This window comes from Pleuronectes platessa, chromosome 7, assembly GCF_947347685.1.
Source record: "Pleuronectes platessa chromosome 7, fPlePla1.1, whole genome shotgun sequence".
Taxonomy (NCBI): domain Eukaryota; kingdom Metazoa; phylum Chordata; class Actinopteri; order Pleuronectiformes; family Pleuronectidae; genus Pleuronectes; species Pleuronectes platessa.
The window spans coordinates 3,793,083-3,818,297 of record NC_070632.1 but is presented as its reverse complement, the minus strand read 5'-3'; the positions used below and the strand labels follow the sequence as shown (position 1 = coordinate 3,818,297).

Genomic DNA, 25,215 nt, shown 5'->3' with positions numbered 1-25,215 from the left:
TCCCCAAAGCCCTACAGAGTAAGAAGCGGCATGATAAAGTGAATGTCCATTACTGTGATAGCAGTGATTACTTTCAAATTCTCGTTTAAATTAAACTGTCTGTCCCTCTTGTGTTTCTCTGATTAACCTCCCCTCTCCGTCCCTCCCCCCAGGCTAATCAGCCGTAACGTGACACTACGTAATAAGTCAGCTCTGCCTGTATCCTGGAGACTGCATGGTGTGGACGAGCTGGGGGATGAGTTCAGTGTGCCACAGGATCAGGGCATCCTCTCATCCAACCGCTCTTTCCCCCTGACCTTAAACTTCAGGGCCAAGAAGCCAGTACACATCAAGAAGACCTTGCGTTTGGAGGTGAGATAGACAGTACAAGAATGCATAGTGAAAATAGTGATACATTTAGGTCTGGTCATGCGTATACCATTTTAATACATTTTTGACATGGACGGGGGTAAAAACTGACTCTAATCGGCAGGTCAAGGTTCTTTCTAAAGGTTCCTTTAGATCAGGGGTGTCCAAACTTTTTATCCCAAGGGCCACACACAGAAAAAAATTCGATGGTCTGGGCCACTCATGCCGCCACGCCCCCCTGCCCTGGAGCGGACCGTTGACAGTGTGCCTCAATTGCGTCGCTCAGGGCGGGGGGCATGGCAGCTTTCTGAGGGATAGCTGGCAGGTCAGAGGTGAGTTGGGCGCCACCTAGTGTCTAAACTGAGAAGTACAATACAGTGGGCCATAGTCCATTACATTACAAATCATTTAAATGACCCTTTAATCCAAAGCGATTTACAATAAGGGCATTCAACCCCGATGGTACAAACTGCGAACAACAAGAATCAAGAAAGTACAATTTCTTCAAAAATAGAGCAAAACTACAAAGTGCTATAAGTAAGTGCCATTTAAGTGCTACTAAATTGTTAATTTAAAAAAATATAGCATTTTTTATTTTTTTATTTTTTATTAAAAAAAATTTGAGGGCCAATTTAAAATGGATGGTGGGCTGCAGATGGCCCGCGGGCCGTAGTTTTGACACCCCTGCTTTAGATAGTCAAAGCCTATAGATGTCACTGTTTTACAGTAGCTTATAGCTTGTGTGTTTCGTTTCAGGTGTCGGATGCTGAGAACATTGTCGGCATCTTACAAACTGAACACATAGTGGTCCAAGCTGAAGCCTATGATGTAGCTCTGGACATCTCACCAGGTAGAAACTGTCACAATGTACACGTACATTTTACTCCTCGTTGTCTTGTTGTAATGTGAAAGCGTCCAACCCTGACCGACTAAGCCGCTGCCCTGATGTCATAGTAACGAAAATGAACCATTTACGGTATTCTCCTGTTCCTGCGACAGATGGATGTCTAGACTTTGGAACCGTTCAAGCCTTTGAAGGGAATAACCTCCCTCTGAAGATGACAAACCAAGGAAAATATGAAATCTCTTACAGGTGAGTGTAAACCTCATTTAAAGGTGATGTCGTGTGACTCAGTTCCACATGAGGTGAATTGTTGTTTTGTACTTTTGTTCTAGGTTCATGTTGGAGCGGACGGAACCAAACCAGCCAGACCTAGACTCCATTTTCACTGTGTCCCCCCAGTGTGGCAGTCTAATGCCCAAAGAGAAGGCGACACAAGTTCAGATCCATCTCAAACCCAAATGTGAACTCCAACTCAAAGATCAACCCATCCTGTCCTGCCAGGTCTGAGTCCTACACTGGTCTTAATCGTCACAAAGCTGTGGGCTGAACTGAAATGATTATCTAACCTTATTAGTATGTTATTGGGACCCTATTTTTTTATTGGACTTTTGATTTGTCAGGTTCCTCCAGATTTAAAGTTTTGTCTTGAACTGAACCTTGACTGGATTATTTTCATCATATTAAGTTGAAACATTGATGAAACTGAATGATGTGATGAGAGACGAGACTGACCGACTTCTTTCCTGCAGTTGATTGAACCCAACATTGGGAGTCGAGGCGAAACCATAGCCATCTTGACCATCAAGGTTTCATTCCAGTCTGTCTTCTCCAGGTTAATGCTTGATTCATTCTGTCATGTCTAATATAATATGTTTTAACAGTTAAGAAACAATGTTACAATAGATTCTGATTCAAACATGTTGAACCCTTTTAAAGCATTTTCTGATGAATTATCATTTTTGCACCATTTCACATCAGCATCTGCCAGATTAATCATTTTATTCACAAGGCCTTCACACAAATTTCCATGAATGTACTTTTGGTCCTTCTACAGGTACATGATCACACCTATGCGGGACATCAACTTCGGTCCACTGGCCTACGGCTGCAAGAAAACCCTGAGCTTTACGATCGAGAACAACGGAATCTTTGAGACCCGTTACAGCATCTGCACAGACTCTTCTCTAACAGTGAAGCCAGTGTAGGAGAACACACACATGTACAGTACACACAGACACACAAGGGATAACACTCAGAATGGCACAGTAACTTGTCACAATGTGTTTAAGAGTGTGGGCCCAACAGCTGATTAGGGCCTGTAACTGTGTGTTATTCCATTCCTACATCGCTCCCAGTTTTCTGTCTCTCCCTCAATGTGCATGAAAATACCACAAAACTGACAAATTCCACTCAAGTCTCACTCGTGATGAAACCTCTTTATCCTTGTCCAATCATTTTAAAACCAGTTTCCATGAAAATGTTCAAACCATACTGTGTTTTGTGTCCTGCTCTTCTTCCTCAGGGTCCCAGAGAAGAAGGAGAATGTTCCAGGGAGGCTCAAAGTGAGAAACGAGTCCTCCCAGAAAGACCTGACTCCTGTACAGGTGAGAGACCAGTGGAGATTACACCATTAACAGTTTGTGACTTTTGAGTGTGGAACTCGTCGGCTGGACAGAAACATGAGAAACAAATTAAATAAGTTAGTTAGTTACTGTCAGCCGTTCTAATTTAAGCAGTTTTTTTTTTGTGAAGATATAACCTTTGTGAAAACAGATGAAAGTCAAGTCTGTGGATGTTTGTATTGTTTCTCACTTTATTGCTGCCTACTAATAATTGTGGCAGTAATAAAGTGGCAGTAGTAAAAGCAGTAATTCAGCTTATTAACTGAATCTAGTTTGATGATTTTGGAATTGCCTTGTACAGTTATGGTGGTTACACAAAAGTCACTTATTGACATCTTAATAGTAATATTAAATTATATTAATTTAACACAACTTAGTTAAGAGTTGACATGGCTGTATCAAGTATATTCAGTAAATAATCGTTTTGAGTGTATGATAAACACACTCATGCTTCACATTTCCACAACCTCTACTCATTTTTCTGATGCATTTTTTCCTTCCTTCCTCTGATCCCTTCATGCGTCCCCTCCAGAATCGCCTCACGTTGGGGGTCTTCTCAGTGTCTCCCTGCGTAGGGATCCTGCAGCCAGAGTCTCAGCAGGTGGTGACGGTGGATTGTGCAGCTGACCAGCTGGGCAACTGGAGCCAGGATTTGCTCATTGACGTCAGTGACCGTGACCCCTCAGACCAGCCGGAGGGCATTCCATACAGACTGCTGGCTAATGTCTGCAAGCCCGGTAGGAGCCGCTGATCGGATTCTGTCTCATCTGATTGTTTAACACGGTTGTGGCTTGTTTCCAAAAGGGTCAGATCCAAACCTGCTACATGCATAAGTTCTTCTCCAATCACGGACAATGTAAAAATGTACAATGTGTTTATCACGGAAATAAAGTTTAAATCATGTTCTTCTTCACTTTTTCTTCATAAAGGGATTTTAATTTAAATAATTTGACATTTTTGTGTTTCCCAGACATAGTGTTAGACATGGCCTCAATCTTTGAAGAGCATCACCTGTGTCCCGACAGCAGACAGCTCTCCTCTGAGCAGTTTAACGATGCTGAAGGGATTTACGTCCTGGATGAGAACAAGTTCATCTTCAACAAAGTCCTGGTCAGGAGAACTGCTCAGGCTCGCTTCAAGCTCACCAACAGCAGCAAGGTGCCCTGTGTGCTCATCTTGTCCATCAAAAATAGTGGTATCAAGGTAAGGCGTGTGAAGCTTTGTGAATGTGTCCATGTCTTTTCAAATGCATATATATTATCAATGTTTGTGGCACAGTAATGTATGTGTATGTGTTTCCTCACAGTTGACCCGTCAGGTGGATGCTTTTGATTTGCCTGCTACAACACTGAACATCCCCAGCCAGTCGCACGCATTCGCTGTGGTCACTTTCACGCCACAGTCAATGCAGCTATACAATGCTGTGTTCGAGGCCACAGTGGAGGGAACCAGCAGGTATGAGTGCATGACTGTGTCGTCAACTTTGATCTCCTAATTCCTAGAACCTCTTTTTTTGTCATTGCTGACCACTTTGCACCTTTTCACTCCTTTGCTGGATCCAGAACAACCCCCACATTCAATACCAAGGGGCTGAAGTTTGACCTGGTGGGAGAGGGCAATCTGCCCAGTGTGTGTGTGCTGCGTCCGGCACTGAGGACCAGCGAAGGAAGCCCAGCGTTACAGTTCAGACGGGAATTAGTCGGGAGAAGGAATATTCTGCCCCTGGTGCTGCTGAATGATGGAACTGTTGCAGCTCAGGTGAGACACAACTACAAGATTTTTTATCTGGGTCATCAAAAACGAAATTTTAGCAACGTTACGTTTACAATACTCACATGAATATAATACATTTGATAGGATAGCTTTGTAAATCAAGTTGTTGTGTGTCTTTTTCGTGTAGGTTCAGGTTGACATGCTGGATAAACATGGTGTGTTCAGCTTCAACGCTGCTCCAGGCAACACCTGCAGCTCGATCCACTTCACACAGCGGGAGGGCTGCACTGACTCAGGTACAACTCTGTCTACAGGCAAAGAGAAACCAGAAGACTCAAGATCGAGAGTGGATTTATATGGAGAGAGATGGTTAGTAACACTCTCATCCTCTTGTCCTTCTCCCACAGATAATCACCTGGTGCACAGAGCCACTCTCAAGCTGAATGTTAATGAACAGGTGGAGATAATGGTTGGTTTTTGCTCTGATGAGCCCTTGATGGTCGAGGCCAAGTTGACACTGCAGGTGGAGGACAACCAGTGCAGCAATACCATTATACAAGTGACCGCAGAGACTTACCAGAGAATCGTCTCTATTGACAACATCAACTGGTCATCACAGGAAATGGACCAGTACAATGAGAGAGGTGAGAGAAGAGAGGAGGGCGGGAGAGCAGGGTTCAACTTAGTGTTGAGTTGACTCCCTGTGTAGTGATTTAATAACATCTTGATTCTTATCGTACATTACTCCTCCCTCACAGATAGTTACGAGAAGCTGAATTTTGGTGACTGCCACGTAGACTGTCACTACCAGGAGAGTTTCACCATGAAGAACCACAGCAGCAGCCAGGCGGTGAGGTTTGAGTGGCCTCCTACTGGACCTGAGCTCGTCTTTACCCCACAGGTACGGCACTGGAGGAAAGATGGTGTATAGAGAATAGAAGCCCTTTATGAAAGTATGAATGGATGAAACACTTGTATACATTGACCTGGAGATTTCAGTCAGACACGTAGCATCATGCCTGCGTCCATGGACCAGCTACAACATTCATTACATTTTTTAACATCATCTGCAGGCAGACAGAATTCAGCATGAGCTCGGTAGATATCGCTTTCACTGTGCACGGTCACATGACAAGCATACAGGTCTCTTCAGGCACGCAAACCTCATTGGCTCTGCTGGCATGCAGGCTGAATTTAATGAGCAACAGTTACATTATTCATTAAATATAATAAAAGAATGCCAAACAATTTAAAATGAAGTAGTTGCTATCTGTTATTCCACACAGTTTATAGCCAAAGAAAGACAATGAGACAAAGGTCCCTGAGCACCGCTGTGGCTGTGCCCCTGCACCACATACTATCTATCACACTCAGATTCTTTACTAGGAAACTATGTTCTCTCTCTTTTATTGTTTTCTTGGATGTTAATTCGCCATTTGTGATTTCAAACAAACAACCTGCTTCTTACAGGTGGGACACCTTCATGCTGGTTGCTCTAAAGAAGTGACCGTCACCTTTAGCTCCCACCAGCCAGTGACCATGAAAAGCAAGCTAATGAGATGTAAGGTTTGCCAGGTGGAGTTCGAGCAGCCAGTGGACCAGGTGGCCGACTGGGACGACCGACAGAGGACAGTCCAGTGGCTGAGTGGCTCAAAGGAGGAGGCTGCTACACAATCAGAGCAACCTGCGAAGAATCAGGTACATACTATGTTCACTGGGATGTTAAAGACTGAGTTACCAGTTCACCATTGACCGTCGATGTCCATCTATGCAGGTGACAAACCCAGAACCTGAGCCCTGCTGCTCTGTGGTCGAGGGCTCGCAGTGGGACTTGGATCTACAGATCAGCGCAGTTTGTGACTATGTGAAGTTCAACTGCATCGACACCAGCATCCACTACGAGGACACCATGCTCTACCAAAGAAGACTCCACCAGTAAGTGAGCAGTGTGTACAGTGTATGTAATAGATGGTTGCATCAATCCATCAATACTGTTCTGATAATCTAAAACAGTGGAGACCAGGAAAAACGTCGGTAAATCTTCAATGTGTATGTGTGTGTGTGTGTGTGTGTGTGTGTGTGTGTGTGTGTGTGTGTGTGTGTGTGTGTGTGTGTGTGTGTGTGTGTGTGTGTCTGTGTGTGTGTGTGTGTGTGTAGGCTGCAGCTGGTGAATCAGGGTGGTGTCAAGCTGGAATACTCCTGGCAGGTTGTCATAGATCTGATCAGCAACACAGCCAACGAACAGGAAGGTATAACAACAACATCATGAAGTCAAACCCTTGATTTAACCTCGATCATAGTATTCAGCGACTTTTAGCCCTTTACATTTGAATGCTTTAAAAAAAGAGGATGTAACTGAATAAATACTGAAATAGTTAAATGTGCGATTTCGTCGTTAGCAGCAGCGTCTCCAGAAGCCCGTCCTCACAGCGCTGTGTCCAGTGAGAGGACTCCTCTGAGGGAGGACCCTGAACTGCCTCCCTTCAGTGTGGAGCCCAGCTTCGGGTTCATAGCTTCTGGGTCCACGCAGAACTTCAGCGTTTGTTTCTCACCTCTGGAAGTGGCCCAGTTTCAGGGCAGGCTGCTCTGCAGGTGAATACAATGTCGAGTTGATGCAGTAACGACTAACAAGGCATCTTACACTTTGTTGTCTGAACCTTGCAGGATTGTTGTTTCTGCTTTATATTAATTTTAACCAAAATCAAGAAATACAATTCATGTGTTTAGAGGGGAAAATACAACATAGGCAACAAATACACAAACATATCCCCCCATATATGACTTAACAAGGATATTTTATTAAAATATATTTACATGGACATGTTTTTGTGTACATTTCTTTCAGTATTCCCAACCTGCAGGAAGAGAATCAGGCTCCCTGTATCCCAGTGTGCGGCCGCAGTCTACAGCCCCACTGCCACTTTGACCTTGAGGACTCGGACTACGTCAGTGGGAACCACCGCAACCCTAAGTTCAGGGACTCTCTGGACCCCGACATCAGGATCCTAGAGTTCCATGCTGTCGGCCTCTCTGTGCCTACAACACGGTAACAGACAGAGAGAGTCGGTGGGAAGCTTTTTATCTCCATCTAACACTTTCATTACTTTTATTGTGTGGTCTTGTTTTTTATTCTGCAGGTCTTTTGCAGTGTTGAACCCAACCGGCAAACTTTACTCATACAATTGGAAGTGTGAGAACGCAGGTGGCAGCTTGTTTCGCTGTCTCACCCCACGTGGCATTGTCCAGCCTGGGAAGCACGTGGAGGTAATGATGCAGACACACAACCATCTTAATCTCTGGAGGAATCTCACAATGTTTCCCTTCCATTTCCCCACAGTGTTTCATCTCATTCATCTCATCAGTCAAACTCAGTCGGTCTCCTCATTTCAAATTGTTTCATTAGTGTTTCGGTGTCCCCATCTCCCCGTGTCCCACTTTACCACAACTTTCTAATCATCACTCTTTCTATTCAATCCAATTCCATTTTAATACAATTTAATACGTTTATCAATTTTGTATTCAACTCATCTAATGCAATCTGTTCTAGTTGGTTCATCACACTTCCCTTCCTCTCTTTCTCACATGCATCCCTTTCATTCTCATCTTACAACGGTCAGTGGCCGGAGGCGTTATGTCCTTGTGTTGTCTGTCAGATCCGTCCCAGTTCTGCGGACACGAGTTCTCAAGATTGCTTCGAGGAAATCCTTTAAAAATTTGGCACAAATGTTCATTTAGATTCATTAATTAACGGTTTTGATTTGCGTCGTCAAAGGTCACAGTGACCTCATCCAATGTCCAGGCTGTGTTTCTAGTTTTATTCACGTGGTTTCTTCATTGGCATCCTTACATATCCACCCTCTCTGTTTCCAGATGTTGTTTGAATATGTAGCCGAGCAGCTGGATGTGGTGGAGTCTTTCTGGAGCTTTGTGATTGAGACTCTGCCGCTGACACTTCCCTTCCTGTTGGTGGGCAACGCCAAAGAACCGCTCGTGTATCTCAGCAGACCTCTCCTCGACCTGGGAGAATTACTTGTCGGTACGTGACAAACATTCGTCTTATATGCTCTACTACATGTGTTTTCAACCAGGGGTCCGTGGCTTTTAAATTTCAACACATTTACAGATTACTCTTGAATATCATGAAAAATATTTAAAATAAGAAAAATATGTCTAAAATAATAAAAAGGTGATGAGGGGAACCTTGAAACCGGCGTGGGGCTAGAAACTGCCAGTAGTTTTCCCCTGTGCGTGCGTGTTAAAGGTAGATGTAGAAGAGCGGTTGAGCTAGGTGGAAAAACTCTCAGGAGGTCTTGGAGATGTAGTTTGTATGATGTTAATTTTTATTTTCCCAAAAAGAAGGCCCAAAAGGGCAGAATTAATAATGAAAATATTAAATAAAACTAAAGAGCGCAAAACAAATACTTTGTAGTAAGAAAAATAAATTGGCATAATAGCCAAAACAATTAATTGCAATAACGGTCAACTTTACCACGTTCGCTGGTTGAGAAACAACTTCTTAGGAGAGCTCTAGACACACACACACACACAGAAGTACTACTTACGCAGTAGGTGGGATTGGCTGCTGGTGATCATGAGGTTAAACTTAAGTAGGCCTCAATTGTTTGTGATATTGCATGATTATCATTTGTGACATATTCTGCATTACTTTGTCAACTTCCCTATTCAGTTGTAGCCCCAGTTTATGTTGATTGTTATTGATCACCATTACTTTAACGTTCTCTCAACATGTCAGCTACATGTCTGTACATTTAAGTCATGAACGTTATATATTGACGTACATATGATTCTGAGATGCACAACTTCAAACTGTATTTTAATTTTGTTTTCAAGTCTTAAGCAGTGAAAAGCAACCGTTTTTTTGTATTTTACAAATTTTTCTAGATTTTTTTGAGGTTTTTAAATAAAACCAACATGGAAAACCAAATGTTAAAACTTCCCTCTATCCATTTGCACGCACGCACGCACACACATACACACACACACACACACACGTAGGCACGCACGCGCGTAGGCACGTCAGTGGGCCGAGGATTACTTTCTAGTCAGAATGGTGGTCCCTGGGACAAAAGCAGTTGAAAACCCTGTCTTAGAGGAACGTTGCTCTACTACATTAAGACATGCCTGCAAAAATTCACTTCATCATTATTAGCATGACTAAGGTGAGGGTAAATGTTATGTGACTCAAAGCATTTAGCTAAACAAATTGTCCTCACTAAGAAAAGAATGAACAACCCGAACCGAAGCTTTGGCTGCCCCCTGGATAAAAGCTGAGGTTTTCAAAACCTACTGCGGGTAATAACGTCAATACAAGACTCATGTGAATTCCATAAAATCGTGTTCAATGAAAGAGTGTGTACACATGTAATACTGTTCCCCTGAGAAGAGATGCATGCCTGGCAGCTGTGCCAGGCTCACTCTGCATCAAGCTATTTGGCTGCGGAGGGAGCAACATCTGGAATACCCGATGGGGCCGGCTACCTCCCTGTCCCGAGCCCGGGTCAATGGATGGATGGGTTGAGATTTGTAGCATGATGATTGGTTAAGGATGGTTTTTGAGGATGGTGAATATTGAGAACTCTGTGTATTTGTGTGTGTGTGTGTGTGTACAGGTCACAAAGTGGAGCAGACAGTTGATCTGGTGAATGGAGAGGAGGAGCCTTTTCCCTTCTCGGTGCAGCAGTCATCTCTGCTCTGTGAAGACCAGCAGTCCAACATCATTGTGCAGCCCATGAGTGGCACAGTGGCACCTAAAGACAGGTTAATGACAATATAGCACTCTACTGTTAATACCCCAACATGAGGACATACACAAGAAATGCTCTTCTGTGTGAGGTGGCAATCGAATTGAACCTTGTGTTGCAGGCTGCCGTTGACTGTGTTCCTCACACCTTGCCGGGAGGGCTATGTGAGCTGTAGATTAACTCTGAAGGTGAAGAAGAAGTCCGAGCTGCTCACACTCACTGTGAAGGCCGACTGCTTCACCATGAGCACTTTGGTTCAAGTTGAGAATCCAGACGGGGGCCTCAGAGAGATCGACTCCACCCACCAAGTCACTCTGGACTTTGGAGAGGTCCGCACACTTTCACTTCATAGTCATCAGTGTAAAGCTTAAAAAAATGAGCTCAGCTTTATTCCTGTGTGTTCACTATTTGCAGGTTGACATTTCAAAGCAACCCACCATTCATCTTCTGTTGACCAACCTGGCGAGATTCAGCATGGATGTGAATTTTGACCTAACTGGTCCCAGTGAGCTGCTGAAATACTTGGAGGCAAAACCACAAAATGCTTCTGTTGAGAGAGGAAAACAGCTGCAGCTGTCGCTCTTGTTCTGTCCCCGAGGAAACTGCTACCTTCAGGATGTCAGCCTGACTATAAAGGTGGGTGATGCTCATACCTGGGTAATATTTGAGGGTTTTTATGGATGTATCAAGTAAAAAAAACTTGTTCTCTCCTGTGTTTTTCTCTTTCATCTCATCAGGTAAAATATGGGCCGACATTTACCTTTGTGGTTTTAGGCAGGGCTGTAGCACCGAGCCTGGATTTCTCCTTCACCGAATTCAATTTTGGCAAGTGCTTCCTGTACTGTCCTGGCATGGTGCTGCCGTCCCAGACTCTGGTGATCAGCAACAAAGGCGACCTCGACATCAGGTGTGTGTTGAGGTGTCGGGTTTTACTGCACAAGGATTTCTTCTTATTCCATGCACAATGTGAGATTTGACGTTTTTTTTTTTAAATATGCTTTAATTCTTCTTCAGTGTCCAGAGCCAGTTCAAGAACACCTCTTACCTGGAGATGGACTTCCAGTCCATTGTTTTGTTACCTGGTGCTGTGATGGAGGTACCAATCACCTTCTATGCCCGAGAGGCGTGTCGATACCACGAGAGGCTCGGCTTCGTCTTAAACGGCTGCGTTACGAAACAGGTGGACATACACGGACAAGGGGTCGAGATGAAGGTGAGGAAGACGAGTGTGTGTGTGTACTGAAGACAAAAGTGTGGATCTATCTATTACTGATAACAAAGATATCATTATGATTAGTTTTTAGATATATTGATGTACCATAGATAAACAGTAAATATAGATATACCATAGATAGCCTATACTGTATATCTAAATATAGATATACAGTATAGATATCGATATCCTTTGACTGTTTAATCTATCCATCTGTTGTATTTAATCTATTCATTCTGGATCTGTATTATCATCTCTAAGCTGCATGTGGAGGATCCAAAGCACAAAGAGGTGAAACTGGGATCTTTGATGTTGGGTCAGAAGGTGAAAAAACAGGTGGTTCTGGTGAACCGCAGCCGTACAGAGCTTTCCTTCACTCTGCTGCTCCACTCAGACACACCTCTGGACCCAAGGGTAGGACACCCACACATACACACACACACATACACACACACACACACACACACACACACACACACACACACACACACCAAACACACACGATAAGATGGTTAAAATACAGGCAGCACATATCTTCTCCTCTGCTCTTCCTCTCCTCCTTCAGGATCTGTCGTTCAGTCCTGCAGGGAAACTGAGCCTGATGGCTCGTGGTGGATCTTGTAAGGTTGAGATCCAGTTCTCTCCTCGTCAGCACATCCCTCCTTTCAAAGCTGAGCTGCAGGCTGAACTGTTAGGCCTGTTACACCCTCTGCTGACCATCCAAGGCTGCTGTCACGTAAGCCAACACCTTTCCGGCTATTTTACCAGGCTGTGTTTGCTTCTCTTAACAAGCGCTGAATGAATTTGTGTAATTCCAATTTAAACTGTCAGGGTGTGGAGGTGCGGCTGGATCAGGACCACCTGGCCTTTGGACCTGTCGCTCAGCGGTGCCAGAAGACGAAGAGGATTGTGATGACAAACAGCGGAGACATCGGTGTGAGGTATGTGATGCACAGCAGATCATCCAGCGTGATTCTCTTCTTATCATCTGTCGCAGGACTAAAAAACACACTCTGCAATCAAACTGCAGACAAACATATACTTCCACACACAGATACACAATATTGTTTTACTGCATTGTTGCATTATATTATTTGAATAGAATCTGAAGTCTCCATATATCAGATTTGAATCCTGCTCTCTGAGATGACTTCCTAATTTATATCTGTCTGGCAGTTTCCACTGGAATAAGAGGAGCTTCCCTGCAGAGTTGTCCATCTCGCCGTCTAAAGGCTCCATCAGTCCTGGCATGAAGGTTCCTTTTGATTTGACCTTTGCCCCCAAGGACCTGAGTAAGGACACGAGATACGAGAACCTGACTTGCTCCGTGGAGAGCCGCCCCTCGCCCGTCACCCTCACCGTGACAGGCTCCTGCATTGCAGCTTCCACTAGCAAAGAGGTTTGACTGGTGCACTTTTATTTTTGTTCACATACGCAGTGTAGAGAAGAACATCCATCCATTATCTTATTATCGAGGGGGCTGGAGCCAATCCCAGTGGCCCTGGGCGAGAGGCAGGGTACAGCCTGGACAGGTTGACACAGTATCACAGGGCCGACAAACAACTAGTTTCAATTCAGAGCTTTTAATTAAACAAACTCCAATCTGCCACATTACACAGAGGAACCCACATGTGGACAGAATGTAAATTCCCCACAGAAAAATGTACGACCCCCTTTGCTCATTTTGAGTTTTATTTAACTGTAATGGAAATAATCTCCCAGTTACTGTATGTTCTGGATTTTCATACATTTATCTACAGGATAACACTGTAGCTACAAAAAAAAAATCTCTCTCTCTGATCCCTCTGTGGAACATTAAACGTTAAAGAGTGAATTCTTTTTTATTTTACTGATGGTAACAAAAACTTGGGCTTAATTTCCGGTCCCCACTCGTATATCCCTGGAGAGGGAAATCTGGAACCCTCTGCTCTGTCAACCTGTTCTCAGTTAAGCGAAAGACAATGAATGGATGAATCTCAAGGCTCCAGTTGGTATAAAAGATAAAAGCTGTCTCCCTGAAAGGATGTTTAAAAAAAACCATCTCAGATAATAGACGAGTTCGATCCGGCTCCTTTTGGAACAGACGGTGAGGGTTGACAGATTTATAGATCACTGGAAATCTGCTTCGATTAGCTGATAAGCAACTTCTGCTTTAACATTAGTAGAATGTGCTTAATGCTGCATTTCCTTTTGATTATCTTATCAGTGACAATCATGACTCTCTTCATCTCAATCTACTGTATAATCATTTCCCTCTGCTGTCTATAGGTGGTGAATTTTGTTTGCCCAGTACGTTGCTCTCACCCTCAAACCCTGACACTGGTAAACCCCTCAAACCAGCGCTGCACCATCCGACCTGTCATCGAAGGGAAGCAGTGGAGAGCGGCGCCCTCTGTGGCCCTGGAAGCTCTGCAGAGTAAAGCGTATGAGATAACCTACAGACCGCTGACCATGACTGCTGAAGGAAAGAAACACCTGGTACAGGAACACTGACATACAGACAGAACCAGTTATAGACACTAATTCAATCTCAGACATGAACTTCTTACACTTCTCTTTTCTAATGTCCTCAGGGGTCCGTCTTCTTCTCCTTCCCTGATGGGACAGGCCTGATGTACCCGCTGCAGGGCACCGCTGAATCTCCCAAGCCAGAGGAAACTGTTGTGTATGAGCTTCCTGCCAAGACTCAACACACACAGTCGCTCACTGTGAGCAACTGGCTCTCGGAGAAACAGAGGTACAAACGCACACAGGGAGTTGACACCGGAATGATCTTTCCCCTTTTAATCTAACAAAAAAACTGAAAACTAAATCCTCCAGGCGGTAGGAGTGCTGAATTCTCACCTGTTTCTTTTTTTCCAAGGTTCAATGTGCAGATAAAGATACTGAAGCCTGAAAAACCAGATGCCACCATGTCCCTGGAGGGTCCAAAGTTCATCAATGTTCCTGCTCTGACTAAGGCCGACTACAAGATGACTTTCTCCACATACAGAGAGGGGCAGTACAACTACAAGGTTTGATCATCCACCCCCTCATTTGAGATCAGAGCTGATAAAGTTCTGAGTTTTATCTTTACATAAACTCTTTTTCCTCAGGTGACATTTCTTAACGAGGGGACAGGCGAGTACATGTTCCACCTCGTAAACTTCAAGGCCACTTGTTCAGAAGTCTTATCCACCATCAAGCTGGTGAGCATTGTCCGCCGGACGGCCTCAGCCACTGTGCAGGTGGAGAACCCCCTGACCACATCCACCTGCCTCACCACCGAGTGTAAATGCCCCGACATCAGTGCCCCACCTAAGCAGACTGTGCCCGGACAGTCCAAGGTGAGTACAGAGTACAGGGGGACCTTTAAATAATACTTTCCAAAATCATAATAGGTTCAATTCTTGTATGTGTGTGTCTTTTCTTCAGGGTTCCCTGACATTCGAGTACCAGCCTCTGCTTGTTGGAGAATCCGAGACCCGGCTCACTCTGTTCAGCACTGATCTGGGTCATTTCCACTACGACCTGCTGCTCAGAGCTCTGCCTGCACCGCCGGAGAAACCAGTCCACTTCAACACGTCACTGGGCAGCAGCCACTCTCTGCTCGTGAAGTTCATCTCCCGCTTCGGAACAGAATACACTTGCAAGGACTTTAAGGTGCACATTCTTTTTGACGAGACTACATGTGGTTTGCTCAAGCTTCTCTTTCGATGATGGCCGATCGGTGTAATGTCTGTGAATCTCAACAAAATGAGAGAAAGAAGAAATGATAAAGTTACAGGTCAACAACTACTATTAGACAGAGAGATACACAATGAAAGATCAGGGGAAATATTACCAAACACTGTGTATACACTGATTTACAGAGACGACAAGCACCAGGTTGGATTGATTAAAAGAAATAGTTCAAACAAACTAAAAATATGATTAAATAAGACGTCTTCATTTATCGAGTCAGAACTCTGATTTGCTGATATTCACCATGAAGCTGGAAACTCGTGTCTAACTGCCACTAGTGGAGTCTGGGACCTGATCTGAACCGGCTGACGTCTGATTTATCGTTGAGCTGTAAAGATCAGTGAGAACTGTACAGAGATGTGCTGTGGACCTCACATGCTGACATTTGCTTTATTTTACTTGTATGGTCTCTTGGATGTAATGAAAATCCAGACCCCGCCGGTGACGTCAGAGTCTCGAGGACTGAAGTTCTCATTCAATAACAGCCCTGGAGTAAGAATGATTTATTTGCTGTCAAACGCTTCTCTCCTCCTTATCTCTCTCCTCCAGACGGACTGCCCGGACTTCACCGTGGTCAAGGTCCTCGGCACTTCACCGGGCTTCCAGGCCGGCAGCGAGGCCAGAGTGGAGGTTTGTTTCGAGCCTCACCAGCTGGGGGAAGTGAAGGGACAGCTCACCCTGTCCTCACCCATCGGTGGTGAATACTTCTTTCCCTTACATGGGATCTGCACCCATCCCAAAGCCCAGGGCCCGTTTAGCATCAAGGCCGGTGGCAAGCTCAAGATCCCATTCAAGAACGTCTTCGCGCAGAGCATCGCTTTATCTTATCAGGTAAACAACTTTTCTTTAATTGTTTACTTTATTTACAATTTTCAGATACATAACAAAGTGTTGATTAACAAATTCACAAACAATAAACAAAACATAGGGTTAAAACACATACCAAAAACAAACAACCACAACTAAATAAAAACAAGCTGCCAGACAGATTACTCAATTACATATATGGTCTTTCAGGAATGTTCTCACAATAGCCCTGTCTCAGAGATAGGGCCAGGTAACATGAATAAGTGAACAGAGTAATATACTACATCAACTAATGTAGCCAGGTAGGTCAGAGTTGCTGTGGAGTTGAAGATATATTGCACTGCGCTAAAGCAGGTCCCCATGTTCTCTCAAACCTTTTCTGTGTGTTGCCTTTGTGGTGATGCAGTTTTTCCATTTGAATAACAGAGAACATCTCGTTAAGCCAGTGTGTGAAGCAGGCTGGAGAAGTAGACTTCCAAGTCAGAAGAATATGTTTCTTAGCGAGCACCATCCCTAGGTGTCCAGAGAAGTTTGTGAATCATAACAAAGCTTATGAGTCTCTGCAGAGCGTCCAAGGATGGCCAGATCGCAGTTTGGCTGAATGTCTCCAGAATAGGTTTTAGAGAGCCACTGAAACATTTTACTCCAAAAATGATACAGTTTAGGGTAAAACCAAAAAAGGTGCGCCAGTGAACCCTCAGCAGCGCCACACTTATCACATTGAGAGGAGACCGATGGGAAAATGCGGCTCAGCTTTGTTTTTGAATAGTGCAGTCTATGCAACACCTTGTACTGGATTAATCTATAACGTAAATTTATAGAAGAGATAATCCGAGTCATTGCCGCTTCCCAGAGCTCAGCTGATATATCTGAGTCCCAGGCCTCCGTAATGAGGTCAGAAGAAACCTGATCAGCCACACATTCTACACATTTTGATACTAGATGCTTGGAGTCTAAAAAGATGTGAGTTTGGAAGATTAAACTTAGTTTCTAGTTGACTAAATGAAGCGAATTGGCCATCAACATACAAATCTAGGAAAGTTCTGATTCCCCTCTCTCTCCAAACTATAGAGAACTTTTGTTTAGTTTCCTTTAAATGTGAATATTCTTTCATCTGACCCTCATCTTACAGGTGGACAACCCCAGCTTCAGTGTGAAAGGAGCCGACACCATTTCCTCCAAAGAGACACAAAACATCGTGGTGTCATTTGAGGCCCCTGCAGGAGGCCCCCCAGGGCCCTGGTCAGGCAAGCTGACCATCTCCAGCCAGCGCGCTCAGGACGTGCCTTGCTCATGGGTCTATTACCTGAGGGGCTACCTTCAAGATACAGCTTAGAGAGTGATTCACATGCACTCAAACACACACATGCCAAAGGACTTTACTGTGTTGTTACGATTCAAGACCGAGTTTTTACCTATATATTTTATTTTATTTTATTTAACATGAATGCCAAATATATTGAATAAAACATTCTGCAGAGAATCCTCTCCTGTCAATGCACCGTCATGTCCACATGGGGGCAATCATGTCAAGTGCTCAAACCGAGTCTATAGCGCCCCAGCAAAGAGGCAGGAAGCTCAAAATACATGTGGTTTTTGTGTCTTATGGACATTTTGATAACGTGAGTGTTAAAGTGTCATTAGTCAAGTTTGCACGAGGAGTTAATTTGTCCAAAGCTCCCTGTGCGCTGTTAGACACACGGCACATTGCAGGCGAGTCGAGCTACTGAGCTGAAAGGGCAGAGCTGGGGGAGATGCTCATTACCAAAGGTTAGATCTGTCACACACACACACACACACACACACACACGCATGCACGACTCTAATGATGAGCTGGAGTGACACTTTGAGACACACTCCTCTTTTCTCATGTGAAAATCCTCTGATCCTCCCATTGGCCCTCTGTGGGTCACACACAAACCTACAATTTAAAGGAGGAAAAATAAACAATGATCCACTGTCTGTTGTGTTTAACAACAGACTGAGCAGAGTGGATATACTCAGGTTGTTCTCGGGCAATCAGCACATGCAGGTGGTGACTCTGTTCCAAACAGTCCTCAGTGGTTTCTGTAGATTTACTCCTCAAGATGGATCCTCCTCAAGATGAGGAAAACTAAGTGACAACAAATCCTTCATGGGTTTCACTCTGCAGGAGCTGCACCAAATAAAAGCACGTCACGATAAACTCTCCAAACCTCAACAAACCAGTCCCCACAAGCATTTACCTACTACTTTTCATTATATGGGTCATGTAGTGGGTGTGTAGGGTGGGTGGGCTTCAAATATCCAATGTGAGAGTTGTAAAAGCTGAAGATTCTGAAGTTTAAACAGGGAAATGTTTCTTTCCTTTAACATTCCCACAACTGTTGGTGGTGAGTTCCTCTCATTCTCTTGTGTTTTCAATGGAAATGAATGAATGAACATAACGGGGCTGCAGGGTGTAGGGTGGGTGGGTGTGTTCAGGGGTTGAGGGCTGTGATGTAAGAGGGGAGGTGGTGGGTGGGGGCTCCTCTCTCTCCCCCATAGAGCGCAGCATGAGCGCTCCGCGGCAAAAGGATGTGTGAGCAGGCAGCGCGCTACTGTCGGGACGGAGTCCACAAACTGCTGAACAAAGAACAAGCCAAACTTCGAGCCCAGGAAACCCGCGAGCAGCCGAACCCCGTAGCCGGTCAGGACAGCGAGACCGCGACGGCAGCGCAGCCCGGAAACAGCGGCGCCCAGCCCGGTGGAATCGACGGGCTCGTCCGCTGGATCGTCACCAAAATGAGCGACAACAAGAACATCTCCAGCCGGGATTACGCCTCCAGCAAGGAGGAGGCGGCCGTGGCGCAGGAGCAGTTCTTCGCCCCGGAGCCGCGGAGAGGCATCTCGGTGATTTTGGATGTGAGTACGGGGAGGTGGTGGTCAGCCTCACGGGGCGGTGGTGGTCAGCCTCACGGGGCGGGGGTGTGAGTGAGGGTGCGCGGGATGGAGGCGTCCAGAGAGACCGGTGCAGTGCGCATTTACGCACAGACTCCATCCTGCAGTTCGGGGTTGGAACTTGTGGCTCCAGCGGTTTAGAGCAGGAAACAGCTCCGAGACTCAAATAAGACACGCTGCTGTCCGGGAATCGAACCTGTGATCTCTTTCTATCTGTCTGGTTGCCAAATATCGATGCGTATTTTCCATCTTATTCACCAACTCTCTTTACATCCTCTCTTAACGTGTTTCCCTTTTTATGACTTGGACCAAATCCAGTCAACGATCCGCACATCTGGACTTTTACACTTGATTTCCGTCCAAATCCACTCTGACGTGCCCCAAAGCACTTTGCTGCCCAGAGGCGGTTATCGATCCCAGAGTTACAGCCTGAGATGAATCTAATGCCGACACATTATTCTGTAGGACACACATCCAGCCTTATTCTTCCATCACTGCTCCAGTAAAGCTTTATCACATCAGACATCAATGTTCTTTAAAGCTTTTATTGTGAAGGAAACAAAAGAGAAAAGTAGCTCAGTGTGTTCAGACCCGGAGCTTGAGTGTAAAACTAATTATGATGATAAGAGCTCATGGGTCCTGGTGCCACAGAGAACTATCTGTGTGTATGTGTGTGTGTGTGTGTGTGTGTGTGTGTGTGTGTGTGTGTGTGTGTGTGTGTGTGTGTGTTCTTGGTGGGGGTGTGATACGCTGAAATGTTGCAGATTCAGTTCAACGTTGTTTTATGAGCTTTGGAGCTAAAATGTCTCTTTCCCGTGTCCTGGTGTGAAATCATTTCACTGATGGAATGTGTTTCCGTGGTCTGTTTCGTCACATGTTTAAGAAACTCTTTATTTCCTATGTGCATTTTTAGGCTCAAAATACAAGTTTAATATCAGCTCTGCTAAAAGCTCATTTAAGTCGAGTGTGAAACATTTTTGCTGGAACAGGGGCTGCCTCAAACATTCTGGGGCCCATTTATCAAGTTCATTTGGACTCCCCCCCCCCCATAAGAAAACATAAAAGAGAACAAAAATATGAAAATTTCAATAGGTTTCCAAGTAATAACATCATATTTCTACATTTCTACAATAGTAATTCTAAATATTTTTAAGTCGCTAACAGGATATTCGTCTTTGTACGAAAGCCACATACAGCCCGACGGAGGGAAACAGGTTACCACAAAACAGTCATAAATACTCTGTGTTCTTTCTTTTGACGTTATCTGCTACCCTGCTGTGATTGGTCGATAGGCAGTGCATGCCCCGCCCTCTGACATCAGCACAGTAAACTCATTCCAGCGTTTTCCTTTCCTTTCAAGTCCACTCTGAAGGGTGTGTGTGTGTGTGTGTGTGTGTGTGTGTGTTCTTGTACAGCTATCTTTGTGAGGACCAGTTATAGTCTACAACCTACAGAGTGAGGACCTTTAGGCCGGTCCTCAATTTGTGACCCCCCCTTTAATGGACTGTTTGGGGGTTAAGACTTGGTGTTAGGTTTAGAATTAGGTTAAGGAGTTAGGGTCAGGGATTGAGTTTGGGTGGAGGGCTAAGGAAAGCATTATGCCTGTGAGTGTCCTCACTAAGATATAGCTGCAGAAAGGTGTGTGTGTGTGTGTGTGTGTATTCTCCTCATTAAACCCTCTGCATGCTTGTTTCTCCTCCTTTGCTTTTTCTTGTCTTCTCCTTCATCTTAACCCTGATGCTCTTTGCTTTTTTTATTCTTTAAACTGCTGCAATCCTTCCTCTCCTCCTCCTCCTCCTCTCCTTCATCTACTTGTCATCTTCCTCTCCTCCGTCCTCAGTCAGGCCCGAGACAGCATCCATTCTTAATAAGGCTCAGAGATTGAAGCAACGTTCTCTCTCCCTCCCTCGGTCTTCTGTTTTGTTCCGTCTTTTCTGTGTATCTGTTTCCCCCTCTCGTTTTCTTCTCACTCTACACACACTCACACACACTCACACACACACAGACACACACGTGCCTCAGAATTGTCTCTTCTCTGCAGAGCTGGGTGCGCCCGAGGGTGCAGCCGGAAAGCAGAAGAATTCAGAAGAGCTTGTCGTTTGGAACGCAGCTCGTCTCAGCAGTTAATGATTTTCACTTTGCCTCGCTCAGATGGACGCAGCCGCTGCCTAAATGCACCACTTACTTATAGTTTATCAACCCACACACAGTTGTAGAGCAAATGATCTCTGGACTAGTTTATGATTTTTTTATTTGTTCTCTTGTTCAGTTGTTTAATCTCGCTTCCTGATGATTTGGAACCGGAGAGACATCGTGATTGTTGTCAACTATGAATCTGCAAAGTGGTATCTCGATTTATTTGATTAATTATTCAGAAAATTGTTAAAAGAGATGTTGATTTTTTTTAATCATCTGTGACAAACCAAAGAATTAAATCTTCATATTTCAGGATCTGGAAACAGAAGATATATATATATTTTTTGTAGCAATTAATATGTTATCAAAGTATTTGCAGATTCATTCCCTGTTGACCAATTTACTGATTAATCATTTCAGTTCTACTTTAAATATTCAGTGTGAGAGTTGGACAAGTTGAAACTTCTGAAGTTTAAACGGAACCTTAACTGTTGATAAGGATTTTCTTTGACAGTTCTATAAATCTTTTGTTGTGACAAGCAAAGAGAAGAAGAAAGGAACTTCTCAGGACTCCTCCCTGCAGCACACTCTGCTTCTCTTCTGTCCGGCTGTCAAACGCGCTGCTAATGAGATGAATTAATCGATACACACATTCTAACACAGTGTCCAGTAACTGGGAGCGTCTCACTGTCTCAGCCTGTCCGTCCATTTCATCTTCTACATCCTCCCGGGTCGTCTTCCTCTGCGTCTCTCTGCTGTTTGCTGCCTCTCGTCCTCAGTAGATCACTTCACACGAGACAAAGCAGCAGCCCTGCCAGTCTCCATATCACTCACGCTATGAATGAACTCGTAGTATGTGTGTGTTTGTTTGTCACACAGCTGTCCATGTGTGTGTTTTGTCAGTGTGTGCACGTACAAGGTCAAAGTCGTATACATTTATACAACATCCTTTGAAGGATCAGATTAAATAATTGAACACATGCACGTAACTTCTCCAAAGGAGTGATGAAACTGCTTGATGTCAGATGGTAGTGATGATGATGCTCTGAGTTGTTACTTCACAGGTCAGAGAGAAAAACAGGAAATTTCGTGCCATGTCCGTCAATGTTTCTTCAAAATGTTTCTGATGAACCTGGGGGGGGGGGGGGGGGGGGGGGGGGGTGTACAGCAGCGCAAACATGGTGTTGTTTCTAATTCAAAAATGTCCGGATGGATCATAACCAAACGGTGGGAATATTACTTTTGGGTGTTTATCTTTGAATCTCTAATGTTTAATGATCGAACTCAACACATTTTTTTGCCAAACGTATCCCTGTAAATAATAATAGACAATTCTCAAGCTGATTTTGATCAGAAAAGTGTTCCTGTCATCTCAATGAAGTCAGAAAATTATATCGCGCAAGACACAACCTAAAGTTTATACGGATTGAAGAATCATTTCTGATTATATGTTTGGATAGTGACGTCCCACTTCTATTTCATAATGACATCATTTTAAAATGACTGATTCTTTAAAAAAAGAATTGGTTCTATATTAGCCAAACTCATCAGAAACAAGAACACGTGAACAAACATCAGTGTGATAAGAACTAGTGTGTGTACTTCCATGTCCCATCTGCTAACATGGAGAGGTTTACCACTCTAACAGCAGCCAGACATTAAGAGGTCATGATGATGCCTTGGCTTCACTTCTAAGGGCGCTGCCATGTCGTCCATCTTTATTTTCAGTCTATGTGGCAAAACCATAAATCTGAGTCACTAAATAACAACACAAACCCCAAAGACCACTTTTTGGGGACTTTCTCAATCGTTTCACTAACTTCCTTTATACCTCTCACAACTTTCATAACTTTTCTTGTACTTACAATAACTGAACTGTGTCGTTTTGTGTTCACAGATATTCAGAAGAGCCGACAAAGACGGTGAGTGAATTCCTTCGTCATCATATCTTCCCTCTGCAGATCTGTAGAGAAACAAAAGTATGAAAAAGCCTTAAAACCTTAGTGAAACTCGAAATGTTTCAGTTTAAAATGATCCATCGCTGAGATATCTGGAAAAATGTGAGAAGGGATTTTAGAAGATATATCGATGCGTGATCCACCCGACATAAAAATATCAGTTAAGCAATAAAAAATACATTTAAGCATTTGAGGTTAATGCGTTTCCACACAAGGGTAAAACCACTGAGACGACTACTTTCCTTTTTAATGGGCTTTGGTTCCAGAAATGATTTGCTCAGTGCATCTGAACCGACTCTTACTTCTTATCTGACCTCGCTGGAAGTGTTTTCAGACAGAAGATGGTCTTTCTGCTCAGAAGTGTGAGATGTCTTGTCTGAAGGAAGCCAGCGAGTTGATGATCTTCCTGTCTGAGCCGCCGCTGCTGCACTGAGCTGTATTTTTAGCAAATGTTCAAGTGTTTTCAAAGGGGAAAGTTGACGTTACCATGTAGCTGTGCCAGTGAGCAGTTTGTTTATACCCTCTGGCATCACATATATGCTCCTCTCTCTCCCTCTTCATCTCCTCCACATGTCTCCTCTCCTGCTGCTCTATCCATCTCTCCTCGCTCTCTCCACACCTCCCTCCCCGTCTCTTTTATCCCATCACTGTGTCGTTGACAAAAAAGCGTTTGACTAATGAGGAAACAGCCCAAAAAGCTTTGCTTTCATAGCAGCCAGATGGCCATTTGTGCTTCCTGTGCGTGTTTGTGTGCGTGCGTGGACATATTTCTATCCTCTCCAAACTTATTACTTCTTTGCTTTTTCTCCAGTTCCCAGAATGTTTCTCTGCAAAGAAGAAATTCACTAAACTCACACTGCCATGGTTCTATATTTAATCAGTGCTTATAAGTTTCACTTTTGTTCCATAACTCGTTAGCACAATAACCGTGTGTGTGTGTGTGTGTGTCTGTGTGTGTGTGTGTGTGTGTGTCTGTGTGTGTGTGTGTGTGTGTGTGTGTGTGTGTGTGTGTGTGTGTGTGTGTGTACCAGTGTCTGTTGTGAACCAGCCTGTTTGGAACGGGCTGTTTGTTGGACCTGTGGTGAAGCTAGTTGCAGGTTTCTCTCTGAAGCTGTAGAAGTGACCTGCTGCTGGACTCAGTGCACAAAGATCTGGTTTATTCAAAGTTCAGTGAAGCTCAGCTCAGGAAGCAGAACCTGAACTGGAGAACCACTTGTCATGATCCACATCGTCACTTATGTCGATGAGTACCAGTCCCAGAGCGCTGGTTTGATCATATTTGGATAATATCTGTGAATATCTGATAATATCAAACATATCATATCGCACCAAATTCAACACTGTTCCTCCCTGAGCCCTTTACAGTACGAGTTGGAAGCCGATAAGAGGGACGGAGATGTGCGAGGCTCAGAAGCTGCTGTCTCTAACATCTGATGGACACAAAGAACCAAAAGAATACAAGTAGAAAATTATGAAAAAGAGGATTCATACACGTCGGTGTCATCATGCTCTGGAAAACAAATGTGCAGCAATACAGAGAGACAGAGATTTCTGGAATTAGTCGGCAGAAGATGAGAATTGTGTGTGTGTGTCTGTCTGTGTGTGTCTGTCTGTGTGTGTGTGTGTTTGTGTGTTTATGCTCCATTGAGGTTACAAACCAGCGAACATAAACCATTTTTTCACAGATGATTTAATCTCCGACACCATCCACTGTGATTTGTGACGTTCTCCTCTCGCCTGGGGTTATTCTGAGGCACTGTGGCATCAGCCGTCAACATTTGAAATGCTTTGCTCTGCCTAATTAGCCGCCGCTCAGACACACAACAGTCAGTTTAAAAACTAAATTCACATTATCTTTTCCTTCCTGTTAATCGCATTCCGAGCAAAGAGCTGCAGGATCGTGGGCAACTTTACAATAACGCTCTCTCTCTGGGTGTTTCCAAAACTCAACTACTGTTAGAGACCGTGCTTGAAGAGGGGGATGGGTGAGGGGCTGAGAGAGAAGAGGAGGAAGCCACGGTTTGTTATGCAGGAACGTACAGGAGTTATTTGATGTATGGAACGGAGGCTGGGAGGAAGGAACCAGTGAGCACACGCTGAAGAAGAGCTATTTTTATCCCCCTCCTCTCTCCTGGGAGACGACCGGGGAACAGTTTTAATGAGTGAGAGA

General features: G+C 44.3%; 2 protein-coding genes across 2 annotated transcripts in view; both read left to right on the top strand.

The window, feature by feature from the left end:
- The window catches only part of hydin (HYDIN axonemal central pair apparatus protein), a 56,353-nt gene extending 38,985 nt beyond the window's left edge, over positions 1–17,368 (top strand). Inside the window, 37 exon segments of the mRNA XM_053426366.1 lie at positions 153–351; positions 1,105–1,198; positions 1,348–1,441; positions 1,525–1,693; positions 1,942–2,024; positions 2,247–2,393; positions 2,715–2,796; positions 3,347–3,551; positions 3,785–4,017; positions 4,121–4,269; positions 4,377–4,572; positions 4,715–4,823; positions 4,935–5,171; positions 5,286–5,428; positions 5,998–6,225; positions 6,302–6,462; positions 6,685–6,776; positions 6,927–7,119; positions 7,373–7,573; positions 7,665–7,791; positions 8,398–8,563; positions 10,158–10,305; positions 10,411–10,618; positions 10,704–10,925; positions 11,027–11,196; positions 11,304–11,502; positions 11,764–11,916; positions 12,068–12,238; positions 12,334–12,443; positions 12,679–12,901; positions 13,771–13,980; positions 14,076–14,239; positions 14,366–14,516; positions 14,598–14,828; positions 14,917–15,144; positions 15,775–16,056; positions 17,165–17,368. Of these exon segments, the coding sequence (XP_053282341.1) occupies positions 153–351; positions 1,105–1,198; positions 1,348–1,441; positions 1,525–1,693; positions 1,942–2,024; positions 2,247–2,393; positions 2,715–2,796; positions 3,347–3,551; positions 3,785–4,017; positions 4,121–4,269; positions 4,377–4,572; positions 4,715–4,823; positions 4,935–5,171; positions 5,286–5,428; positions 5,998–6,225; positions 6,302–6,462; positions 6,685–6,776; positions 6,927–7,119; positions 7,373–7,573; positions 7,665–7,791; positions 8,398–8,563; positions 10,158–10,305; positions 10,411–10,618; positions 10,704–10,925; positions 11,027–11,196; positions 11,304–11,502; positions 11,764–11,916; positions 12,068–12,238; positions 12,334–12,443; positions 12,679–12,901; positions 13,771–13,980; positions 14,076–14,239; positions 14,366–14,516; positions 14,598–14,828; positions 14,917–15,144; positions 15,775–16,056; positions 17,165–17,368 (6,382 nt within the window).
- A 1,220-nt stretch (positions 17,369–18,588) lies between these two features.
- Positions 18,589–25,215, top strand: part of necab2 (N-terminal EF-hand calcium binding protein 2) — a 93,194-nt gene continuing 86,567 nt past the window's right edge. Inside the window, exons 1-2 of the mRNA XM_053427489.1 lie at positions 18,589–18,915; positions 22,985–23,009. Coding sequence (XP_053283464.1) covers positions 18,589–18,915; positions 22,985–23,009 — 352 coding nt within the window. The remainder of the gene's footprint in view (positions 18,916–22,984; positions 23,010–25,215) is intronic.